Below are 23,181 nucleotides of genomic sequence, written 5' to 3' on the forward strand. Positions count from 1 at the left end.
GGTTCGGATTCTATTAACTTAAATTAAAAAAGTATTTTTTAATTATCCTAAATTACTTGGGGGGGGGGGGGGGGGTCCAATCTGACTTGGGGGGGGTCGAATCTGAAGCTAGGGGGGGACAAAACCCCCCCGTCCCCCCCGGGATTGACGCGCATGCTGGTACCATCTGGGTGGGCAAACCCTATACATCCCTAGATTAAGTTTTGATATGACGCTGAATGGTAGCTTTATAGTGTTTATCACCTCTTAAAGTAGGCCCTAATAGACAATACCTTATTCAATTCAAAAAAGATATAGCTTTAAATTGAAGGATCACAGGAACACATTTCTGTATACAGTATTTGACAAAGTTGTTGAATTCTGAAGTTAATTGTATGCCTATATTGGACCTGCTTTTCAGAATCCAGAGATTCTGATGTGTGAATGTTGAGACTTACTCATTATTTCTATGGGAAGTGGAGTTTAGCTGAGCTGTTGAGATAAAGTTCAGCTACACTTTAGCAGGAACAGCACACCAGTGGTTCTCAAAGTGGGGTCCCTGGACCCCTGGGGGTCCTTGGAGGGGGGGGGGGGGGGTTCCAGTGGGTCCCCAGCAAAAGTAGTTAACATTGCATCACGATCATCCTAACCACTTTATCCATTTATACGTTGGCTGTTCAAAAATAGCAGATCTACAAGCTCACAGCACGTCACTTCGTGCCGCGCTGTCAGCTTGTAGATCTGCTATTTTTGAAAATACTTGAAAAATAACATTTTTAATAATTTAGAATGTTTAACCCCAAATCTCCTCTTCTTCATTTATTTGTTGGCTTATGTTAAGAAAGCAGCACTACTGTACTTAACTTTCCTCTTCTATCCCGGATTTGAACCCGGTTTCCTGCTTGATATTTTTACCATTGAGCTAATAGAGCCAGCCTGCTTGCTCAGGGGATACATTGATTCTTGACCTTCAGGTCAAGAATCAATGTATCAATGTATCAATGACAAAACACAACCACCCCAAAAGTTATATTGTAAACATGCATTAAATGTTAAATGCAAATATATTTGTTTCAAATTGATTAGAAACTGATTTTTTTTTTATTATAACATTGTTAAGCGATGGACAGGGTGGTCATGCTTGTGGACATGGCAATCCTTCTGGAAATGAGTTAACTCTATAATAACTTAACTCTATAATAACTCTATAATAAATGAGTTAACTCTATAATAACTCTATAATTGAGTTAACTCTATAATAACTCTATAATAAATGTGTTAACTCTATAATTGTGGTTTAGTATTCTGTGTGAATTGACATTTAGCAGGTATCGTTGCAGAGGTCAGAGGTCAAATGTCTCACCACTAGAAATCACATTGAAATGTTAGGCACACGGCTGATGCAATGTGGTGTTGTTGCCAGTAGATGTCACTGTAACACTGCAGTTCTGTTCTATATGGCTGTATTCACTAACTGAGAGGAAAGACATTGAAACATGATCCCTGTCCGTTGATGGAAGTTCTTATATGACTGTTCATATGATTGTTTTAAAACCACTGTTTTGAAAGCAATGTAAGTCTTAAAAAAAAGTTATTCAAGTAAAGACAAGTTGTCTGATTATTTTAAGTACTTATGTGTAGGTGAGTCTATGTAAAGGGCTTTTATATAAAACTAAAGGAAAATAAAATAATGAATGAATTGAAACAAAAACTAAAACAACAAATTAACAATGCAACTAAATAAGAAATATAATGACATAAGAAAATCACATGTTGAATACAGTATCTCAACTAGCACTGAGCTGATGGGCTACGTGCACATGCGTGCACGTGACGTCATAAAATATAGCCCCCCTAGCTCAAAAATCCACAGCTCATCACTGAGTACTTGAGTAAATGTACTTAGTTACTTACATAAAGTTAACATAAGTATAACCAAATGCATTTTAAATTAAAAAAGTTACTTTTCAGGATTCCAATTAAAAAATATCAGAAAAAAATCTGGATTCCATTTCAAAAATAGCAAAAATAGCAGATCTACAAGCTCAAAACGCGTCGCGGCTATTTTTGCTACTTTTGTGTGACATAGAATGGCCCAACAGTATATGCAATGTGTTCCTCTGGAGTGAGTGTGGAAATATACTGGCCCTCTACATCATCAAAGTTGCATCACCCCTGCTCTAAAATGACATTAGAAGTGAAGTAAAATGTGCAGTAGGCCTACATGAAGGCTTTGTGCTACACAGCCTGTCAGGGCATTGCACTGAGGCTGAGCAGTCAACTGGTGAGTGACTGTTTTATTAGCATAAAGGCACAGTTAGGGTGGGCACTGCCACTGAACCCCCTATAGCCCTATCTGTGTGACATGATGGGCAGGAGGGCCCACATACCTAAACAACACTTATACTGGATATAAAATAAACTAAAGGTGGCATCATTCTGCTTTTTAAACAGCTTTGCATATGCTCCGTCATTTTTTTCTGATGGTGTTTGTCTGCCACCCACCATTGGGAATGGCTGCACTAGCAGACTTATATTATGCACAGGGATTTGTAGTTTATTATATACTCTGGTATAGTATTTGGGACAAAGGGGTGGGTATTGCCCAGTGTGTGTATATAGAGCGTGCCAACGTCTCGTCACCACGGGGGGGCGTTGGCATTGGGCGTGGCATTGGGCAATGTTTAGTGAACCTGGTTTTTACCCCTCAAAGATGTCCGCGGCTACCAAAAGACACTTGTTGACGCCCCTTTCAGGAATTTTGGCACGCTCTATACGGCCCGTAAAATGTGTGTGCGCGCTCTCTCTCTCTCTCTCTCTCTCTCTCTCCCCCCCTCTTTCTCTCCACCCCCTCTCTCTTTCTCTCTCTCTAATGCCCAAGTGCTGCTATGGAGAGTGTGAGCGCTGACCAACACCAAGAGGCAGAGAGGCTTAAGTTTCAAAAGCAATAGTCTTTACCAGTCTTGGACCTACAGGTCCAGAATAGATTTTAAAATGATCCTAACTACTTATAAAGCATTACACGGGCTGACCCCACCTTATATTTTGGACCTACTGCCTCCTAAGGACAATATGAGATCCCTCAGGTCCTCTGACAAAGGCCTTCTTAAAATACCTGCGTTCAATCGCAAAACAAAGGGTGACCAGGCTTTTGCAGTGGTTGCTCCCACACTGTGGAACGCCCTACCATTGGCCCTAAAAAATGCAGAGTCTGTTGAAGGTTTTAAGAGGATGTTAAAAACACATTTGTTCCGTAAGCATTTTTACCCATGAAGTTCTACCTGACTTTCACGGACAAATTGCTTTGTTTTAATCCTTGTTGTTGTATTGTTTTATTACTCTATTTATATACTTTTATACTCTGTTGTTAACTTGTTAATTTTGTTTAATTGTGTTCCATTGTACAGCACTTTGTAACCTTGTTTTGAAATGTGCTTTATAAATTAAATTTACTTACTTACTTACTAATTCACAGGAAATTTAACAAAGGTGGGGTGGGGGGGGGGGGTGTTATGCAAAAACAAACTCAAATCTTCTTCCTCAACTCAAATGGGGCGTTTGTAACACAGAGTCCTGTTTCCTGCTTAGCATGAATCTCTGGAGGTTGCCTACAGGAGGAGAGACAACACTGATTAGAATAATCCCATAACCATCAACATCTATCTAGGAACAGTGGAGTGTGTGTGTAGCTTACCGCCCGACGCTGCTTTCCTCTCCCAGGAGTTTGAGCCTCTGACCGAGCAGGGTGGCTTCAGTGTTAACCCTGGCTGATCAGTACACAGGTGTGGTCACTTGCTTGAGTAGACACAGCAGTCATCATTTCAGTCTGATTGAGGAGGTACCGGGGAATGTACCACCCCTCAATCACCCTGCCCATGCAGGGTCAGAGAGCTCCACCTACCTCTGGGAGGACGCATGTCAGGGCGAGCCCCACGAGTGACACCATAGATATAGAAACCTAGACACCTCATTGGCCTCTGCAGTTCATTGTAGCGACTGGTATCTCAATACAAGGCTCTTCCGCAGGGCTGTTTGACTACTGACCAATCACATCGCGTTGACTACTGGCCAATCACAGCTCGTCTAACTGACTAGTTGCTGCGCGGCTGCCTCTTAAGAAAAGGCGTAAAAACAAAGGGTATTTATTGAATATAGTATATCATATAATTAAATATAAAATAAAATAAAATCACAGAAATTCTTGGCTTAAATGAATTGATATCAATGTTTTTGGAAATGTCAATGGGAAAAATGCATTGACTATTTTGACGTGGAACCAGAAAATGGCCGCCACTGCTATGCCCTATACGATGATTGCTACTTCGCTTGTGAGATGACAAATGGACTTGGGGCCATAGATGATGTTATGATTACATTCAACCTTTCTTTAATCTTCTTTTAAACATAATGTGGTTGGATGTGGAATAGCAGACGTGTTCACCAAGATATAAAGCTGTAAGGTTCAAGGTTCAAGGTTGTACTTTATTGTTACATCTTGTGTACAGGTACATAAGAGTCAAACTTATTTTGGTTCAGCTTCCTTCAGACAATGCAGCAGCATAAGTAATAACAATAGAATAATGATGGAAAACTTAAAAAGATTCAAAGAAAGAGTGCAAAAAGAGCAGAAAGAGAATAAAAAGAGCATCATCAAATCACATGTACATGTGCATAAAAATAAAGAAAAAGGGGAAGGCTTAGTGGAGGTCATCGTGTTGTTTAATGCTGTTAGTGGTCCTTCTAACTACACAATGTGCATGATGTTGTGTTGGTTTAGACTCGTGTATGCTTAAATGGTCACCATTGAGTGTGAACTGGCAAAAATAAAAATATATATATTTTAAATACATTACAAAGGACTTTGCTTCCAGAAGAACAAGGAATATGGCTTTCATTCTCTCAGTTATAGTGTTTTCATGTAAGAGAGAGAGTGTGTTGATATTTGTAAAGCAGATTTTGGGAGGGTCCATTTACTGGACCAAATAAGGCAGGGGTCTTCAACTGATTGTGAACCAGGGACCACCACCCTGACTGAGAATCAACCTGGGGACCACTGTTGGGAGGGGATTTGCTAAATATGTATTATTATTATTATTATTATTATTATTATTATTATTATTATTATGTTGTGATGTTATTCACAACTAAATAAATGGCTACATTTATATATGAGACGTGTCTATGCATGTTGACTTTGTATGTTTACTGACTAATCACCCCAATGTATACGTGAAGGACTCTTAACAGGATGAAATAACATTTTATTCACAAAAAAATGTTACACAGCTATAAGGTTGAGGCTGACGGGACATTATGCTCCCAACACAGTCCAGTAATGGAGTCTTAGTGGCAGTTACAGGACTCTACACTTCTTCTTCTTCTTACACTGGGTGGCAGTGGCTCAGGGGTAGAGTGGTCGGTAGAGCGGCCGGATGAGAACCGCAAGTCTTCCAGTTCGATCCCGGGCTCCCCCAGACTTAGTGTGGAAGTGTCCTTGAGCAAGACACTGAACACGATGAACAGATGTGTGCCTTGCGTGGTTTCCTCCTCCATCGGGGGGGTGTGTGTGTGTGTGTGTGTGTGTGTGTGTGTGTGTGTGTGTGTAATGCACAATCTATGTAAAGCGCTATACAAATGCACCATTTACTCTAAATCTCTTTGGCCAAAAATAGCCAATCTACAACATTACAATGAGCTTGTCGAACTGCTATGTTTGCCCCAGACTATAGGGTTCATGTGGTTAAAGAAATCAATTGAAAGAGTAGGCCCCCCTATGTGCCCCAAACCTCATTCAAACATCAACACAATGGAAGAAACACGTCCCCAGGACTGTTTTGTGTTATCCTTTAGCCTTAACCCATTCAATCCGGGAAAGCATCTGTGTGTCATTTTAAGATTTCTTTGACTATTCAAAAAATAGCAGATCTACAAGTTCATATGAGCTTGTAGATCTGCTATCTTTTTTTTTAATCGTTGTGCAAATCTCTGAATAATGTATATATGTTTAACTTAAAAAAAATAGATCATTTTTTTGTTGCTATGATATCAGTGGTTCTCAAATAAACAAATAACAAATAAAATCATAATTATACAATATCAACATTAGCTAAAAATGTAATAAATAATTATGATATCAAATGTAAGCCATACTGACAGGAGAGATGATCAGAGGAGCAGAGTTTGTACCACCAGCATTAAGATAAGGATTGAAGAGTGGATAGAGTTTCTCAGTGAAGGTGCAGCCAGTGAAAGAGTAGAGATGAACTCTGACCTCCACATCATAAAAGGAGACCAGACCCTCCTCATAATCCACAAACACTCCCACTTTCTGGACCTCCTCTCTTACAGGGAGGAGGACAGGAGGGTCAGCAGCAGCCCAGTACTCATTTCCATTCCTCAACACTATAATCCAGTAACCATTGTTGGGGCTCGCTGTGATGTCTCCCTTCCTGTTGATGAACTCTCTGGCCACTCCTAGACTCCACCCAGTCTTCCCTTTAACCTGAACCTCATAGTAAAACCTTCCTGAGGAGAAGCTTTGTTTTCCTAAGACACAGACATTATGAGAGAATCTCTCTGTGTTGTCTGGGAGATTCTTCATTATGTCTCCACGACTCACTTGTTTTCCATCCTCAGACAGGATGAGGTAGGGATGTGCTGTATCAGGGTCCAGAGTCACATCCACTGCATATTTCTGGATCATCTTCAGCTCAACATCACTCAGCTTCTTCATCTCTTGACCGAGTGTCTTCATCAGCTGAGCCACAGCAGGTTCTTCCAGTTCTTTAATACGAGCCTTTAAATCAATGATATTATAGGTTAACGTGTGATAATCATCATTTACTCTTACTTATTACTCTTACTCATTGATTCTCAATGTTGTGCATTTCAAGGACCTCCAGTTGGATATACATTAGACCATGGACCCCCATTTCATATGATTTATTTACATCCCTGGGACCCCAATCTACACTGTAATGCTCAGTGTTTATGTAAATCTGAGAGTGTACAAATGGAACCGACCCATAAGGGTCCATTTGGTTCCATTTGTACACTCTCAGAGTTACAGAGCTGTAAGGGTTCATTTGTAACCCTGGTGGTCCCCAGACCCAACGTTAGGAACCAATGAAGTAGATAAACATTAAAATCCTAATTTATAATTACTTTTTATTAATGACTTTATGGAAAATACAAATACCTGCTGCTCTTTGATCTTCTGGTCAGAATCACTCAGCTTCTTCTCCATCTCTTTCTCCAGTTCTTTAATACAAGCCTTTAAAACAATGATATTATAGGTTAACGTGTGATAATCATCATTCACTCTCATTTATTACTCTTACTCAGTGATTCTCAACGTTGTGCATTTCAAGGACCCCCAGTTGGATATACATTAGACCATGGACCCCCATTTCATATGATTTATTTAAATCCCTGGGACCCCAATCTACACTGTAATGCTCAGTGTTTATGTAAATTTGAGAGTGTACAAATGGACCCATAAGGGTCCATTTGGTTCCATGTGTACACTCTCAGTTACAGAGCTGTAAGGGTTCATTTGTAACTCTAGTGGTCCCCAGACCCAACGTTAGGAACCAATGAAGTAGATAAACATTAAAATCATAATTTATTATTACTTTTTATTAATGACTTTATGGAAAATAAAAATACCTGCTGCTCTTTGATCTTCTTGTCAGAATCACTCAGCTTCTTCTCCATCTCTTCCTCCAGTTCTTTAATACGATCCTTTAAATCAATGATATTATAGGTTAACGTGTGATAATCATCATTTACTCTCATTTATTACTCTTACTCAGTGATTCTCAACGTTGTGCATTTCAAGGACCCCCCAGTTGGATATACATTAGACCATGGACCCCCATTTCATATGAGTTATTTAAATCTCTGGGACCCCAATCTGTACTGTAACATGCTCAGTGCTTATTTAACTCTCAGAGTGTACAAATACTCATTTCTACTGACGTCAAGCCAAGGAAGCTGAACAAGATTAATCAGTGATATGCATGGGATTCAATTCGGTGAGCGGAGATGAAAATGTACTGTTGTCATTGACATTAACCAGTACTCTACGAGTCCGAGGCAAACAATGTCACATGTTGTCAGCAACAGACTTTTCTTTCCATAAAAGGACAAAATTGCCTAAAACATTGCCCAACATTGTTCATTGTTCAAATATGTTTGCCCCTCCACCCAAGCCAAAATAAACAAACCATTTTTCAATTGAGAGGAGCTATTGGCATGAGAAAACATACGTTTGCATTGCCAAAGCAAGTGTCAAAACATAATAAAAACAATTTAAGAAAACAATGGGTTAAGAATGTACAGTTATAGGTGGTAACTAAAGATGTGCTTGTCCTGTCTCTGATTACAGTGTGTGGGCTGTAGCAAGGCAGTAGATCACTGTTGCGTGATTTGGGAGCGTACGGGATTGCTTGGCAGACCACGCTGGAATCCAAACCGCGCCCCCGTAGACTAGGCAGGATTTCAGAAAATGTGCTTATTTAAAGTGCTGAAGGCAAATTGTGTTAATTGTGTTGTTTTTTAGGGGTATTAAGGTGTGCTGAATCCAAATCTGCTGTGTGTCAAGCTAAGAAATGGAAGCTAAGCCCTCAAAAAGTACGCATGGAGTGCATTGAAGCCTGCAATTGCAAAAAAAACTTGGCAACAGCTGCCAGAACACTGAGGATGACTGGGACTAATAAGTCCATGTGGCTGCTGCATGCAAATACAAGTCAGAAACACAAATTAAGGCAATTATACATCTTAAAGCAATTATTCATTACCAACCACAAAAAAAAAACATTATTCATTACCAAAGAGGCCAATTTTCACAATATAAATGAAATAAAAGTGGTTCCTTCGCAATTGAGCTTAAATCTGAATATTTCATTGTATTCCCCATATATGAAAACATAAAAAAGGACATCCGTCTATTTTCTACCTTGTTTAATCAAACATATAGTGTTTTATTATGTTTCAGTATAGTGGTGGCCGCCATCTTTAAATGGTCCTTTTTGAGGGCTTAGCGGACAGTTTTGAGCTTGACACACAGCAGATTTGGATTCAGCACACCTTAATACCCCTAAAAAACATATGTGTCATAAATTAACATTTTGCATTCGGGGTTAAGATTTTTGGAAAACTGACCTAGTCTGCCGACCGTCTCCATTGGCTGGCTGTTTCCACAATATATATCTAGCTGATGATGATGATGATGATGATGATGATGATGATGGCTAAAATACGCTACGCTAGTCTGTTTATATAGGTTAATAATACCAAAAGAGTTTATGAATACCTTCTCCGTTACCTTTTCTGTTTGTTTTTTGTAGCATCCTCCTCCATTCTCCTTCACCATCTTCTCAACCTTCGTCAGCAGATCTCTGACTTGTTTACGGTTGTCTTTATCATGGTTGTTGAAGACGTGGTACCTTCCTCCACAGTCAGCAATCAGCTTCTTAAATGGATCATCACACTCCTCTTCAATGTATTCCTCAATGGACAGACCCTCGTGCTCTAATGCGTCTCCTCTTGTGAAAAGAATGATGGTGAAATTCTTGGAATTGTTTCCAAAGGCTTCCTGGATCAGCTTCAATGAATCTCTATCCTCTTCTGTGAGTCGGCCAATTTTAATCACCAACAGGAACACATGAGGCCCCGGGGCCAGCAGACCCATGCCCTCCTGATAAAACTTTTCCTGGGACAGACTTGTATCAAACAAACCAGGTGTGTCGACTACAACAACAGGACGGCCATCTACCTCACCATGTTCTTTTTGGCAACGCTTAGTGACTGATGATTGTGCGGATTTGGATGGAAATATCATCTGACCCAGAATAGTGTTTGCTGAGGCACTTTTTCCGTTGCCTGTCTTCCCTACCAGCACCATCCTGAAGCAGTCTCTGCTCTGATTTTCATCATCACCTGAAATAAAAAAAAATATTGAATTAGAATAGAATTTAAATCTGTACATAATAATAATGATAAAAAAAATATATATATATATATATATATATATATATATATATATATATATATATATATATATATATATATATATATATATATATATATATATCACACATCTTGTCCAGATGCCGAAGGTCTCTCTATCTGTGATGAAGTTCCTAAATAAAGATACAGAATTGATTCCTGACATGCAGTGGTTCTTCCCCTATCTCTGAACAACTTCTGAACACTTAAGACTTCCATTGAACTGTAATGCCTTGAGTATATTATTCTTTCAAATTGGACGCTTTGTTTCCACCAAATAGAACTACACATTGATATTCATTGAAAGATAACTTTGATGAGGTAATGTTTGACTGCACTCACCAGGTAGATCACGTTGCTTGAACCTGGCATGGGGCCACCTTATATCTGAGCCAGCCATGATGTCACACAGCTGGACTCACAGGAACCATGAATTCAACTGTTGGTTTGTTGGGGAAAAGAAAATACATTTTGTAGCACCATATAAAGTCAGTTAGTTCTGCATTCTTGATGCGTTCATGACAGCTCAATAATATATTAATTAAAAGTAAAAAATGTATACACGTCATGTAGGTAATTCAAGGAAATTCCAAATTCAGTTTAAAATATAATAATAATATGAATAAAAAAAAGAAAATCGAGGCTCTTAAAAAAAATGACAAACAATTATTTAATCATATGTATATGCCATTATGAAAACGTGTATGGCTGAGCACATAGTAGCTCTATCAGGTGTAATAATATTGCTTATCCTGTTGCCGTGCACTTTATCGAGGCCAGCCATCACATCTCTGCGCTTCGTTATTTAGGCATCCAAAAAGCCTCTGCCAACAGAAGAGGGGGGTGATCATGACAGGGCACTTCTGAAGAGAGAGGCTTACTGGATCTCTACCCTCAACACCCTCACCACTAACGGCCTCATAGATTTTGATTTGAGATGTTTTGTGTGACAGCCTGTAGAGCTTAACGTTTGCAATTTCCCTTTCAAACCTATTTCCCTCTACTCCTGTCCCTGCATGTTGTTGAAGTATTTGTACATAACTATGGTTGTTAATGTTTTCTATTATAATAATCTTTTTTGACTAAAGTATTTTCTCAATCTGAATGCACTGCGTCCCAAAACAGATGATGCATGTAATTTGTATAGGTCAATAATAGACCCTCATCAGGTTCCATAATAATCTGGCCTTCACTCATTCAGGAGTTTGACCATTGAACTTCCCTGTGTAGTTTCTTATTATTTTTGTACTATTTTTTGCAATTCACATATAGTGCCTTTTGCTACAACTTTCTTACTAAAACCTTCTTGCTGGTATACTGGTTCTCTGTTCGGATATGTCATTAAATGTGTTTAACTATTATTATTCAAAAAGTTTGTTTTAATTATTATTACACATCATGTACTTACTTTTATATTTTTTATATGTTCTGTACATTTAGAAAACATGTAAACAAAGTCCAAAATCACAACACCAGAGGTAGCTCCACTGATCACGTCCAACCCAGATTTGGCAAAAACAAGGGGTTGAATTTGTTCTCCTGCTATGCAACAAAAATGTGGAATGCCTTACCAAAAGCAGTGAAGGAGTGTAAAACCCTACTCTCCTTCAAAACTACCCTTCAGGAGGCTGCAATTCAAAACTGGCCCCTGTAAATTGAGTTGAGTAGTAAGTGTAGCCATCCATAGTGTAGAAGTAGTCGTTGTAGTGATCCAGTAAGTAGTCATCCATAGTGTAGTTGTAGTTGTAGTGATCCAGTAAGTATAGTCATCCATAGTGCAGTTGTAGTTGTAGTATGAACTCGTTCTCATGCTATTCATCAAAAATGTGGAATGCCCTACCAAAAGGAGTAAAGGACTGTAAAACCCTACTCACTTTCAAAACTGCCCTAAAGATACACCTTCAGGAGGCTGCAATTCGAAAATGGCCCCTGTCTAAGTATTAACCTACCCCTCCCTACCCCCCCCCCCCTCCTTCATTTTCCTCTTTTGTATATATATATATATTTTTTCTCTCGTCATACCAGTAACCTGAAAGCTGATTGTATGACATTCTGTATAGTAGTGTGTATATCTGCCTGAATCTTATATTTCATCATGATTTGTGTGCATGGGGTTCTCATCTTAAACAAGCGTAATGCTTAATGAGGGTTTCCAGTTTAGTAGACCTTGTATTGTGAATTTGTACTTCCATGTACTGTTATGTACTGTCATGTACTATTCTCATGTCTTTCTAAATAAACTACATCAATCAATCAATCAGTTGTAGTGATCCAGTAAGTAGATATAGCCATCCATAGTGTAGTTGTAGTAATCCAGTAAGTAGATATAGCCATCCATAGTGTAGTTGTAGTAATCCAGTAAGTAGATATAGCCATCCATCGTGTAGTTGTAGTGATTCAGTAGTGTATATTTATCCATAGTGTAGTGTAGTAGTAGGCTAGTGATCCAGTTAGTAGTCTACGTCCAACAACAACATGTCGAAGGTACTAGCGAAGACAAAGCGCGGCTCCGGTCGCACACGCCGTCCTCCACGACGTTTTGTAGACAATCCTGTCCCTGGGTCCCGTTCAGCTCCAGGGTCCAGGACGGCCCCAGGGCCCAGTATGGCTCCAGGATCGTCTCGCCAGCGTACCCTGTTCGAAATGATGCCGCTCCTTCGTCCCGTCGTGTCCGATCCTTTAGACACGGGATCAGACCTCTCTGATGGCGAGGATGCCGAGGAGGAGGGTGTTGTTGATAGTAGGGGGCACTAAGTGAAAAAAATCTGAAACAGGAAGTGAGTTATTGACCAAATTGAAAATGGCCGCCTAGTGTTGTCGATTGACTCAAAAGACAACTAAAGAATCTCCAGAAAGTATAAAATGTGTCACACATGTCCCTTGGGTCATCCTAAGACATCCTAGAAGGGGTGCCCAAAAAAGTCTTCAACAGGAAGTGAGTTATTGACTAAATTGAAAATGGCCGCCTACAGTGTTGGCGATTGACTCAAAAAGCCTAAAGAATCTCCAAAAAGCATACAATTTGGCACATATGTCCCTTGGGTCATCCTAACACATCCTAGAAGGGGTGCCCAAAATAATCTGAAACAGGAAGTGAGTTATTGACTAAATTGAAAATGGCCGCCTACAGTGTTGAAAGATGATGCAAGATACCTAAAGAATCTCATAAAAGCATGAAATGTGGTACAAATGTCCCTTGGGTGATCTGAACGCATCCTACAAGGGGTGCCCAAAAAGGTTTTAAACAGCAAGTGACCGCCTAAAGCAGTTGACACAAAAGAAAACATAAAGGGACGTCATAAAAGTGTACAATTTGGTACGTACATTGAGTGCTTCTTAATATATCCTAGAAGGGGTTATTTATTTGTTTGTTTGCTTGTTTATTAAACTTTTTAGGAAGGGACCATGTTGAAGAAATTCTAAATGGCTGTTTAAACAGTTGACCATGGCTGTCTGCATATTATGCAGACTCAATACGACAGGTTATGCAGTGCATAACCTGCCGTATTTTGTAGTCTACCTTCTGTTTTTATTTCTACATCACTTATTTATTTTACTTTCTGCATTATTTTTTTATTGTACTCTTTGAATCTTCTTTATTTATCTAACTCTCTGCATATTCCTATTTATTTTACTCTGCATCTTATCTTACTCTGCATATTCTTATTTTACTCTCTGCATCTTATTTATTTTGCACTCTACATCTTCTTGCTTGTTTTACACTCTATCTTCTCATGTATTTTCTTCTTGATCATTACTGTTTTTTTGTGATTAGTGTTTAGTAACTACATTCATGTGTGCCATTTCGCAATTACCAGCACATTGGCATAATGCTCTGCAAGGTAACCCAGCATCCCGGCATCTACACTTTCTCGAACAGAAGGGCTCAGCTTTGCAGCCACACTTGAGTTCTCTACAAACTTAAGCAGCCTCTGGCAAGAGTGTCCATAAAGGTGTCCACGAATCAGCGACTTTAATCCATCCATATTTGTCAGGAGATGGTAGAGATTGCATAGCTTTCAGGCTTCTGGACCAAATGCCAGATTGGCTGCTCGATTTGAATATTGTAGCAGTGCAGCCCGTGTGGGAGGAGTGTTTTCCATTGAGAGACTATTAAAACTTTTTTTTGGCACCCCTTAGGATGCATTCAGATCACCCAAGGGACATTTGTAACAAATGTCATGCTTTTATGAGATTCTTTTTTATGAGTGTCTTTTGCATCATCTGTCAACACTGTACACGGCCATTTTCAATTTAGTCAATAACTCACTTCCTGTTTCAGATCATTTCAGGCACCCCTTCTAGGATGTCTTAGGATGACCCAAGGGACATGTATGCCAAATGATATGCTTTTATGAGATTCTTTAGTTGTCTTTTGAGTCAATCGACAACACTGTAGGCGGCCATTTTCAATTTTGTCAATAACTCAGTTCCTGCTTAAGATTGTTTTGGGCACCCCTTCTAGGATGTCTTAGGATGACCAAAAGGACATGTGTGCCAAATTGTATGCTTTTATGAGATTCTTTAGTTGTCTTTTGAGTCAATCGACAACACTAGGCGGCCATTTTCAATTTAGTCAATAACTCACTTCCTGTTTAAGATTTTTTTGGGTACCCCTTCTAGGATGTTTTACGATGACCCAAGGGACATCTGTATCAAATGTCATGCTTTTATCCGCCGCGTACCGATTTGGCCATTTTTGGTGGTTAGTACCCCCTACTATGAGCAACACACTTCCCCGGGACTAACTATGCTCGCTTCCCCGGGGGATCCTGAGAGTGTGGCCATCGGTTCCGCCGGGCCCTGTCGCAGTGAGAGAGTGACCAGTCGACGTGAATATGTGGAAAGTCCATATAATTCACAAGCGTCTGCGTCCGATTTGGAGATGGACGAGGACGAGGAGTGGGTCCCGATGAGAGAGGATCACGGTGAGTGTATTGCTATGCAGTAGGTAGGAAGTTTAGGAACCACATGTTGTTGCTCGCGGACATGTTACTGTGTGCACCTACTACTGAGCGTGTAGATCTGCTATCAGATATACAAGCAGGCGCACAGCCGCACACACATATATGTCCGGGTAAATCTATCCTTCATTGACTCAATAATAATTCAGTAAGAAGACATTTTTATCGTGTTTGAGATAAAATTAATATATTTATATGTACTAGCTTGTAGATCTGCTATCAAATATACAAGCAGGCGCACACACAGATGTCTATAAGAAGACATTTTTATCATGTTTGCTAAATGCCTTTTTGTGTACTGTGGTTTTAGACGCAGTGTTGGAGGAGAGGCGCCCTCAGTCTGAACGGCCTGAACCTGATCTCATGCAGCTGTTATGTGGTGACAATGGTGACAGTGGTAAGGCTTTCTTGGGTTCTAAATCCTCTTAGCTGACCTTGTATTGAAATGTGTTTTGTTTTGTAAACTACTAAAATAAAGTATTCAATAAATCAATCAATACAGATACATTTTCACAACCCAAGCCAGCTTGAAACAAGTGGACAAATAAATGTGTATCCTATCTGATTGTTCAATGCTTTATCATTTACTAAAATAAAAATCACACCCAGTGTGAAGTGAGCGGTGTGGTCATCACAGTGATGGAAGCTCACTTAAAAAAAGTGCATAGTCCTATTTATAGGTTATTAATTTCATCATGTGTCTCGCTAGCCAATCACAGTGCTGAATAGAGTCAGCCAATAGAGTCAGCCAATCACAGTACAGCTAGGGGTGTACTAATGTAGAGGGGTGTGCTATTATGAGCCAATCACAGTACAGCGAAGGGTGTACTAATGAGGTGTCCCAACCCCACTTATAGGAGCGGCTACACCGCTCAAAAAAATACTTAGAACAATCTGTAAAAAGTCTCTCATTCATTCTAAAAGTGTCTAAAGGCATGGCCCAGAGACAGTGTAAATACTTGATATGATTTTGTGCACATATATTTATCAAAACCATTTGATATTGTATTGTGATTTCAGATACTGAGCCGAGGGATGCACAGTCCTGTTTCATTGCTACACCACCTGTTAGCAGAACAAATCAAGGTGAGAACAAAAAGTGTATTTTTTTGCACATCACATTTGCCACGCTAAAACAATTAAATAATATTGTATGGTAAATGCATGTATTATGTATTTTATGGTAATTATGTATTTTATGTATTTTTGCGTGGCCGTGGTGACCTGGATGAGGACTGCTGGTATGGCATGGATGAGAAGGATTGGCAGCCAAAACATATTCCATTCACTGCAGAGCCAGGACTTCTCAATGCTGCTGCTGATTTGGAGTCAGATCAACCATTTGACTTCCTGGAGTTATTCCTGACTGATGAGCTGCTTCAAATCATAGTTGATCAGACGAACATGTATGCAAAACAGTCCATTCAGAAGATCAAGGACGCGATCAAGGACATGCCACACTCTAGAGTAGGCGCTTGGACAGATGTCACAGTGGAGGAACTAAAAACATTCTTAGGGCTCTTGTTTCTCACTGGAATAACTCTGAAGCCTGAGTATCAAATGTACTGGTCAACGGAAGTGATGTCAACCCCCTACTTCAACAAGACCATGGCCAGAAACATATTTCAGCTCCTACTGAGATTCCTGCATTTCACTGTTAACACAGCAGCACATGATCGTAAAGACAAAATGTTCAAGATCCGGCCTATTTTGGACTCACAAAATTCCAGGAACTAGCCAGATGTCAACATCTCGATCGACGAAGGAACACTGCTGTGGCGCGGAAGACTTAGCTTCAGAGTGTACAACCCCCAAAAGCCGATACGATATGGAATAAAGTCATACATCCTCTGTGAATCCAAGACCGGCTATTGCTATAATCTGCGGCCATACTGTGGTAAGGGACAAAATGTTGCCCTAGCACAAACGGTGACCTCTCTCCTTGATGGCCTTTCAGGTTGTGGATACCATCTTTATATGGACAATTACTACAACTCGGTGAAGTTGTGCAATAAGCTCCTGACCATGAAGACCCATGTGTGCGGTACACTGAGGAAGAAACGAGGCGAACCACTGGCCATACGCAATGTGTCCACTTCTGACCTGCCCGTGGGGGAAAGGCTTGCGCTTCACAAGGCCAGGGTGATGGTCATGGCATGGCGGGATACAAATGTGGTCCGAATGGTGACGACATTGCACCCGGATGAGATGGAAGAGCAGTGGGTATGGCAAAGAGGCTGTAGAGAGAGGGTGCCAAAAATGAAGCCGGCTTGTATAGTGAAGTACAACGCTGAAATGAATGGCGTTGACAAAATGGATCAGAACATAGCCTATTACCCGTTCATGAGGAAGTCCAGCAAATGGACCAACACATTTGTTTTGTAGATTTTCCAAATATGTGTTTATAATGCCTTTGTACTGTACAGAGCCAAACAGCCACAGGGCGAATATAAAACAATGTTGACCTTCATGGACAGTAGCATCAAGGCATGGACCGCCCCCAAGACGACCTGCACGGGATCCTAGGATACCACACCCTGACCCACAGTCCAGGCTGTCTGGCAAGAACATGGAAGGCCAGTTTCTTGTTCGGCTTAGGCCGACCCCCTGTAAGCAGCGACCAGGGAAACGCTGCAGGGTCTGCTATAAAAACAAGCTGCGGATGGAGACCAAGTTCCACTGCAAAGCCTGTGAGGTGCCCTTGCATAAGGGGGAATGCTTTGCACTGTATCACGCAAAGCTGAGCTATGCTAAAAAAAAAAACACTTTTCTTTTTCTTTCTTTTTTTGGTGATTTGTTTGAAAAAGAATGATATCAATATATCTGATGTCGCTGAGGTCTAAAATAAAAGGCTAAACAGTGATTTCTGCTTCAGAGAGTTTCCTTCACTAAAATGCATTTATCTCAGGTTTCTCTTTCTAAAAGGCTGTTTTTGGTGAAACCAAGCTGTATTCAACTGCCGATAACTATAGAACGGAACATGCTAGCAACTCACTTTTCTTCATGGGTAAAGTAGAGAGTATAATCTTTATTTTGACAAGCTTGAAATAAGTCTGGCACTGAATGAGTTAAAAGATATTTTGTTCAGGTAATTTATTCAGTTTTCTGTTTACTTACCAGTGTTCGGCCAATGAAAGATGCAGGAAAAGCAGTAGAAGTGAAATGATGAGAGGCCAGCCCTGAACAACTGACAGGGTGTGGTCTAGAACACTGGTTCTCAATCTGTGTAGGCGGGGGACCACTTGTGTGCCGCTAGGGTATTGCATCAATTTTTTAAGCTAATAGAAACTGCAACCTTTTTCTTCCTGGAGAGTTATATTCTGAAATAGAAGCCACAGAACACAATCTTGTTTGAATGATCAAACCTGCCTACTGATGATGTCACTGGTAGGCAGGTTTCTGAACTGTCCACCGCCCTCCTCTGAGTGAGCAGACAGAAATGATGCCATCATATAATGAGCATTAGTGAGGACCAATTAGATGAAGATTAATCTCTGATTAGTGTTGATGGTTTACGTTTAACAATGTTCTCTGTGTGAATCACATTTGCAGGCATCCTTGCAGCAGAGCTACTGTCTAGGAATCACATTGAAATGTACATAAACCAGGCTTATGCAATGTGGTCTTGTTGCCAGTAGATGTCACTATAACACTGCAGTTCTGTTCTATATGGCTGCCTGCAGCCTGCACTAACTCAGAGGAAAGGATTTAAATATCTGACATTATGTAAAGCACCTGTTATTCTTAAACCCAATAAGTCACACCAGAAGACCTACATAAAAAGGACATCAGGGAAATGATCAATTTAACAGGCAGAGCCCCCCTGGTTGAGGACAGAGTACAGCAACATGCAATGGGCCTGGCCTACAAGATACACCACAACGTTAAGATACTAGGGGTGTAACGATACGTTTTAACAACGATTCAATAAGTATCACGATACTTGGTTGTCGATACGATACATGAACGATACAGGTTCATTTAGAACGGTACGATACGTTTCGATTCAGTGATTTAGTCGATACGATACATGAGCGATACAGGACAGGTTAATTTAGAACGATACGATTCGATTCAATGATTAAAAAAAATATATATATATGGTAATTATAGTAATAGTAGTTTATTTACCATTTAATTTTGTGAGAAAAATAAATACCTGGATACTGGATATAAACCCCTCTTTCTCTTTTTTCTTCTTAAAAGTACTTAGTAATGATAAAATTGATTATTTGCATTGCAAAACGATTCGATACGATTATTTGCATTGCAAAACGATACGATACAAAATCAAACGATACGATATTTTGCTGTTTGCATATCAATATAGTAGATCGTTGAAAATTCAAAACGATTTTCCGATGCAGTTACTATATCGTTACACCTCTATAAGATACCCATGTACCTGTCAAACTACTTCACAAACGTAAATGAAGTCCACAATCACAACACCAAAGGAAGCTCCACTGATCACGTCCAACCCAGATTTGGCACAAACAAAGGGTTAAATTTGTTCTCCTGCTATGCCACAAAAATGTGGAATGCCCTACCAAAAGTAGGGAAGGAGTGTAAAACCCTACTCTCCTTCAAAACCGCCCTAAAAGAGTACCTACAGGTGGCTGCAATTCTGGCCCTTGTGAAAGTCAAAGCCTACCCCTCCCCCCGAACTGTTTTCAGTACATATTTTTAGTTTTTCTTTGTCTCCGCCAGGCCGAAGCGAAAGGCATGGCTGAAACTATGCACTTTTTCTAGTTTAAACTGTCTTTATGATGTCATATGCTTGTAATTGTAGTGGAGTAGAAGTAACATAAATGGAAAGGAAAGTAAAAGTACCTCAAAATTAAACTGTGCATTGTAAGCACTTGCATAGTACTTGAGTAAATATACTTAGTTACTTTGCAGTACCACTGAGCAGCCAATGACTGACAAGCTAGCTAACACAGGTGTACTGATTACTAGAGTGCTAGAGTGAAGAGAGACATGGGTTTATATTAATGGTCTTAACTTAAAATGTATACATCACACAGCTTAGATCTTTGGATTAAATTGGAGAGCAGACCCGTGCCATCTTGGTGATGTAGAAAACATGTCTGTAGTGTAAAAAATGCGGCCACAGTGACTTTACGAAAACACAGGGCATTTCTCCTCTGTCCTTCTCTCTCCAGGGGTTTTCAGTTCAAATAACATTGACTTTCCCATAGACTTTTTGGGGTGTTTAAAGAGCAAGACCACTTTGGTAGAGGTTTGGGTTGTGTATTTACCTTGCCATGGTGTAACTCCAAAGGTGGACAACAAATCAAAAATAATTGCTCCATTGATTAGAAATTGATAATTCAAAATATGCTCCTCATTGACTTACATTGTACGGTGAAAGTTACCAACAGGTTAATGAAGCCATGAAGTCTTTGATGGCTGTGCACTAGTTTATCCTGTAGGGTAGGGCTCCCCCTAGTGACAAAAGTGGGAAGTTCAGGCAACAGTTGTTTCATAGTTGGATCACTGTGTAATATGCTCCAGTTCTGTTTGATGATGTTACAGTTCTGAATAGATTGTCTACTACTGTAAGGCAATACTAAACACTCATTTGTAAAGCTTTGCTCGCAAATGAATTGGAGGTAATGCTCTCGGTACATTTGTTTTGTCTGAATACAGTGCTAAAAATGCAGACCCAGTAAAGTGTGTGACTGTGTGTGTGTGTGTGTGTGTGTGTGTGTGTGTGTGTGTGTGTGTGTGTGTGTGTGTGTGTGTGTGTGTGTGTGTGTGTGTGTGTGTGTGTGTGTGGCTCATCTCATTCAAACACCAGCTGTCCAATTTTCTCTTGGATAAGCTTTTGTTTAAGGAGAAGTCCAAGTAAATCATGAGACAACTGTTTTACAGGATAGACCGCTATCCTAGACTGTTATCACTAGAAAAGTGATAAATAAAGTTGGATTACTTTAAGGAGGCCAAAGCTCATTACATGCCCAAAGCCATTCATAATAAATTGCTCATTAGAACAAAATGTCATGATGGCTGTGTGTGCACCGCTCTGCAGGCAAGCCCTGTTCTTAGTTTAATATTAAATAAGACCAATATGAGAACCAAAACAGTCTAAATAGAGTTTATTTGAAGCATACCCTTGTGCCTACTATATGTCCTGTAAGCCCCCTGCTGTGCAGCGGTCATCTGTATTGATATGATTTCTCAAAGGATTTAAGCACACAGAGGCGAGTGTGGAGTTCTCTTCACGTTTGAGTAAAATGGTGACACCCCCTTGGCTTAGGATGCAGTAGCGTGTGGTGTCACTCATGAGAAATAATATAAAAAATGAAACACCACTTTTTGTATTTTAATTTCGTTAAACTTAAACCACACTGTAGCCTTAAAAGTACAAATGTGATCATGATTTTGTATTGGTCCAAGTTTAAGTGTAGCCTGTTCATAATAAACGCCTGACATTTGTAGTCAACTTTAGTACAGTGTGGTTTAAGTGTAGCATAATTCAAATACAAAAGTAGTTGACTTTCCCATAGACTTTTTGGGGTGTTTAAAGAAAAATAAACCCATGTACACAGTAAGCTTTTACAGTTTGAATGGAGTTTCTAAAGCGTTCCTGAATGGCTGGGGAGGAAAAGAGGGACAGACCGACCGACCGACAGAAAAAGCCTTCTGTAGGCCGACCGGTCTGGCAACAAGCCATAGGCTTTCTTGAGTTTAAAATCCTATTAGCTGACCTTGTATTGAACTGTACTCTCATGTGTTTTTTTCTGAGATAATTTAGAATAGCAACATAAGGTAAAGAAAAACAACAACCTATGTATATTATACATAGCACACTTTGAGGTGTCCTACTTCTACTGTAAATCAATGGTTCTCAAACTTTTTCACACCAAGGACCCCAAAATGTACATGTATTTGCCACTGACCCTCATCTGAAAATATTTTGTGGCATGATTTTTGTTGTTAAAATGTAAAAAAAAAAACATATTTCAACTTTTTCCCACACAAACCCCTGCATTATCCATACTGTATGTATCTGCCTATATGTATGTACCTGTATATGTCTGTACCTGTATGTGTCTGCCGCATATGTAATATCTATGTATGGCATCATTACATTCATTCATCCATTCAACAGAAAATGCTATTGATCAAATCTGTGTTGTTGAGTTAATCAAAGTTTCTCCATCTGGTGGGATATATTTAATTGCATCTGGTGGGATATATTTCATGGCAATAAAAAGATAAAGATGATTAAATACTGTAGGCTTTACTTTTTATTTTTTACCAAAGCTTAGACATTGGTAGACATCGAAAACCAGGTCAATGAGGAAATTAGTTTAACATTTAAATAGCTTATAGTTTAATTACTGTTTGCCTGTTGAATGTTCTCATAAAGACCATGGATAAGGTTCCCATTCAACCCGGAAAACCCCCCTACGTCCGCTGCCAGTACTGCTACCGGTTTGGCTACAATGGGAAACATGGCCACAGGCTGACTAAATAAGCGATTTAAACGGTTATTTCGTGCCCCAACCTAAAATATTTTCCACCCAACCAAACCTTAAACATCTGTACGGGTTGGAATCTACCATTAGTTTTTGGACACAATGTAGACAAAGGGGTAAACAGCGGAGCCTTGGCGGACGTTCTACCGATTCTGGGTGACATCCACATAGAACCTCATCTCGGAGCTGTATAGCGGAGTGAGAGGTTCTTAATGGAGCTAGATAATAATAATAATAGGATAAGGATAAGGATAATTCCTTTTAACAGGACGTTCATGAAAGTCCTTGTGGGCTTGTTTCCAATGAGGGCCTGTGAGCAATTAGGGGTTAAGAGTCTTGCTCAGGGACAAATTTCATTTCATCGACACATATGCTGGCGTGGCCTGGAATCGTACCTGGGGCAACCAGGGCCTCTGGCTCCCTAGGCGGGCTCACTAACCACTCAGCTATGGCCGCCCCATAATAATAATAATACATCAGACTTATATAGCCTTTTTCTAGTACCCAAAGTCGCTTTACAAAACAGCTTAAAACTATTTTATTAGGAGAAAAGAAAACAAAGAAAACATTTAAAAGGCTAAAACAAAGGCTAAGACTTAGAGGACGAAAGTGAGGTTTGGTTAGGTTTAGGCAGGGAAAGCGAGTCTAAAGAGGTGGGTTTTGAGGGAGGCTTTGAACACGGCAAGAGTGGGGGCAGCTTTGATGTGAGGTGGGAGTGGATTCCAAAGGGTGGGGGACGC

General features: G+C 39.9%; 1 protein-coding gene across 1 annotated transcript; it reads right to left on the reverse strand.

Moving 5' to 3' along the window:
* Positions 1–5,996: 5,996 nt before the first annotated feature.
* Positions 5,997–11,631, reverse strand: LOC308103540 (uncharacterized protein). Its single transcript, XM_080453557.1, has 6 exons — positions 11,562–11,631; positions 10,333–10,429; positions 9,308–9,921; positions 7,648–7,722; positions 7,178–7,252; positions 5,997–6,775 (listed from the first exon to the last, which is right to left on the reverse strand). Exons 2-6 carry the CDS (start codon positions 10,388–10,390, stop codon positions 6,113–6,115), a joined length of 1,485 nt encoding a protein of 494 aa, XP_080309683.1. The 5' UTR covers positions 10,391–10,429; positions 11,562–11,631; the 3' UTR covers positions 5,997–6,112.
* Between the last annotated feature and the right edge of the window lie 11,550 nt (positions 11,632–23,181).

The sequence above is a fragment of the Gymnoscopelus braueri genome (assembly GCF_963280865.1).
Source record: "Gymnoscopelus braueri genome assembly, chromosome: 16".
In the NCBI taxonomy this organism is placed as follows: domain Eukaryota; kingdom Metazoa; phylum Chordata; class Actinopteri; order Myctophiformes; family Myctophidae; genus Gymnoscopelus; species Gymnoscopelus braueri.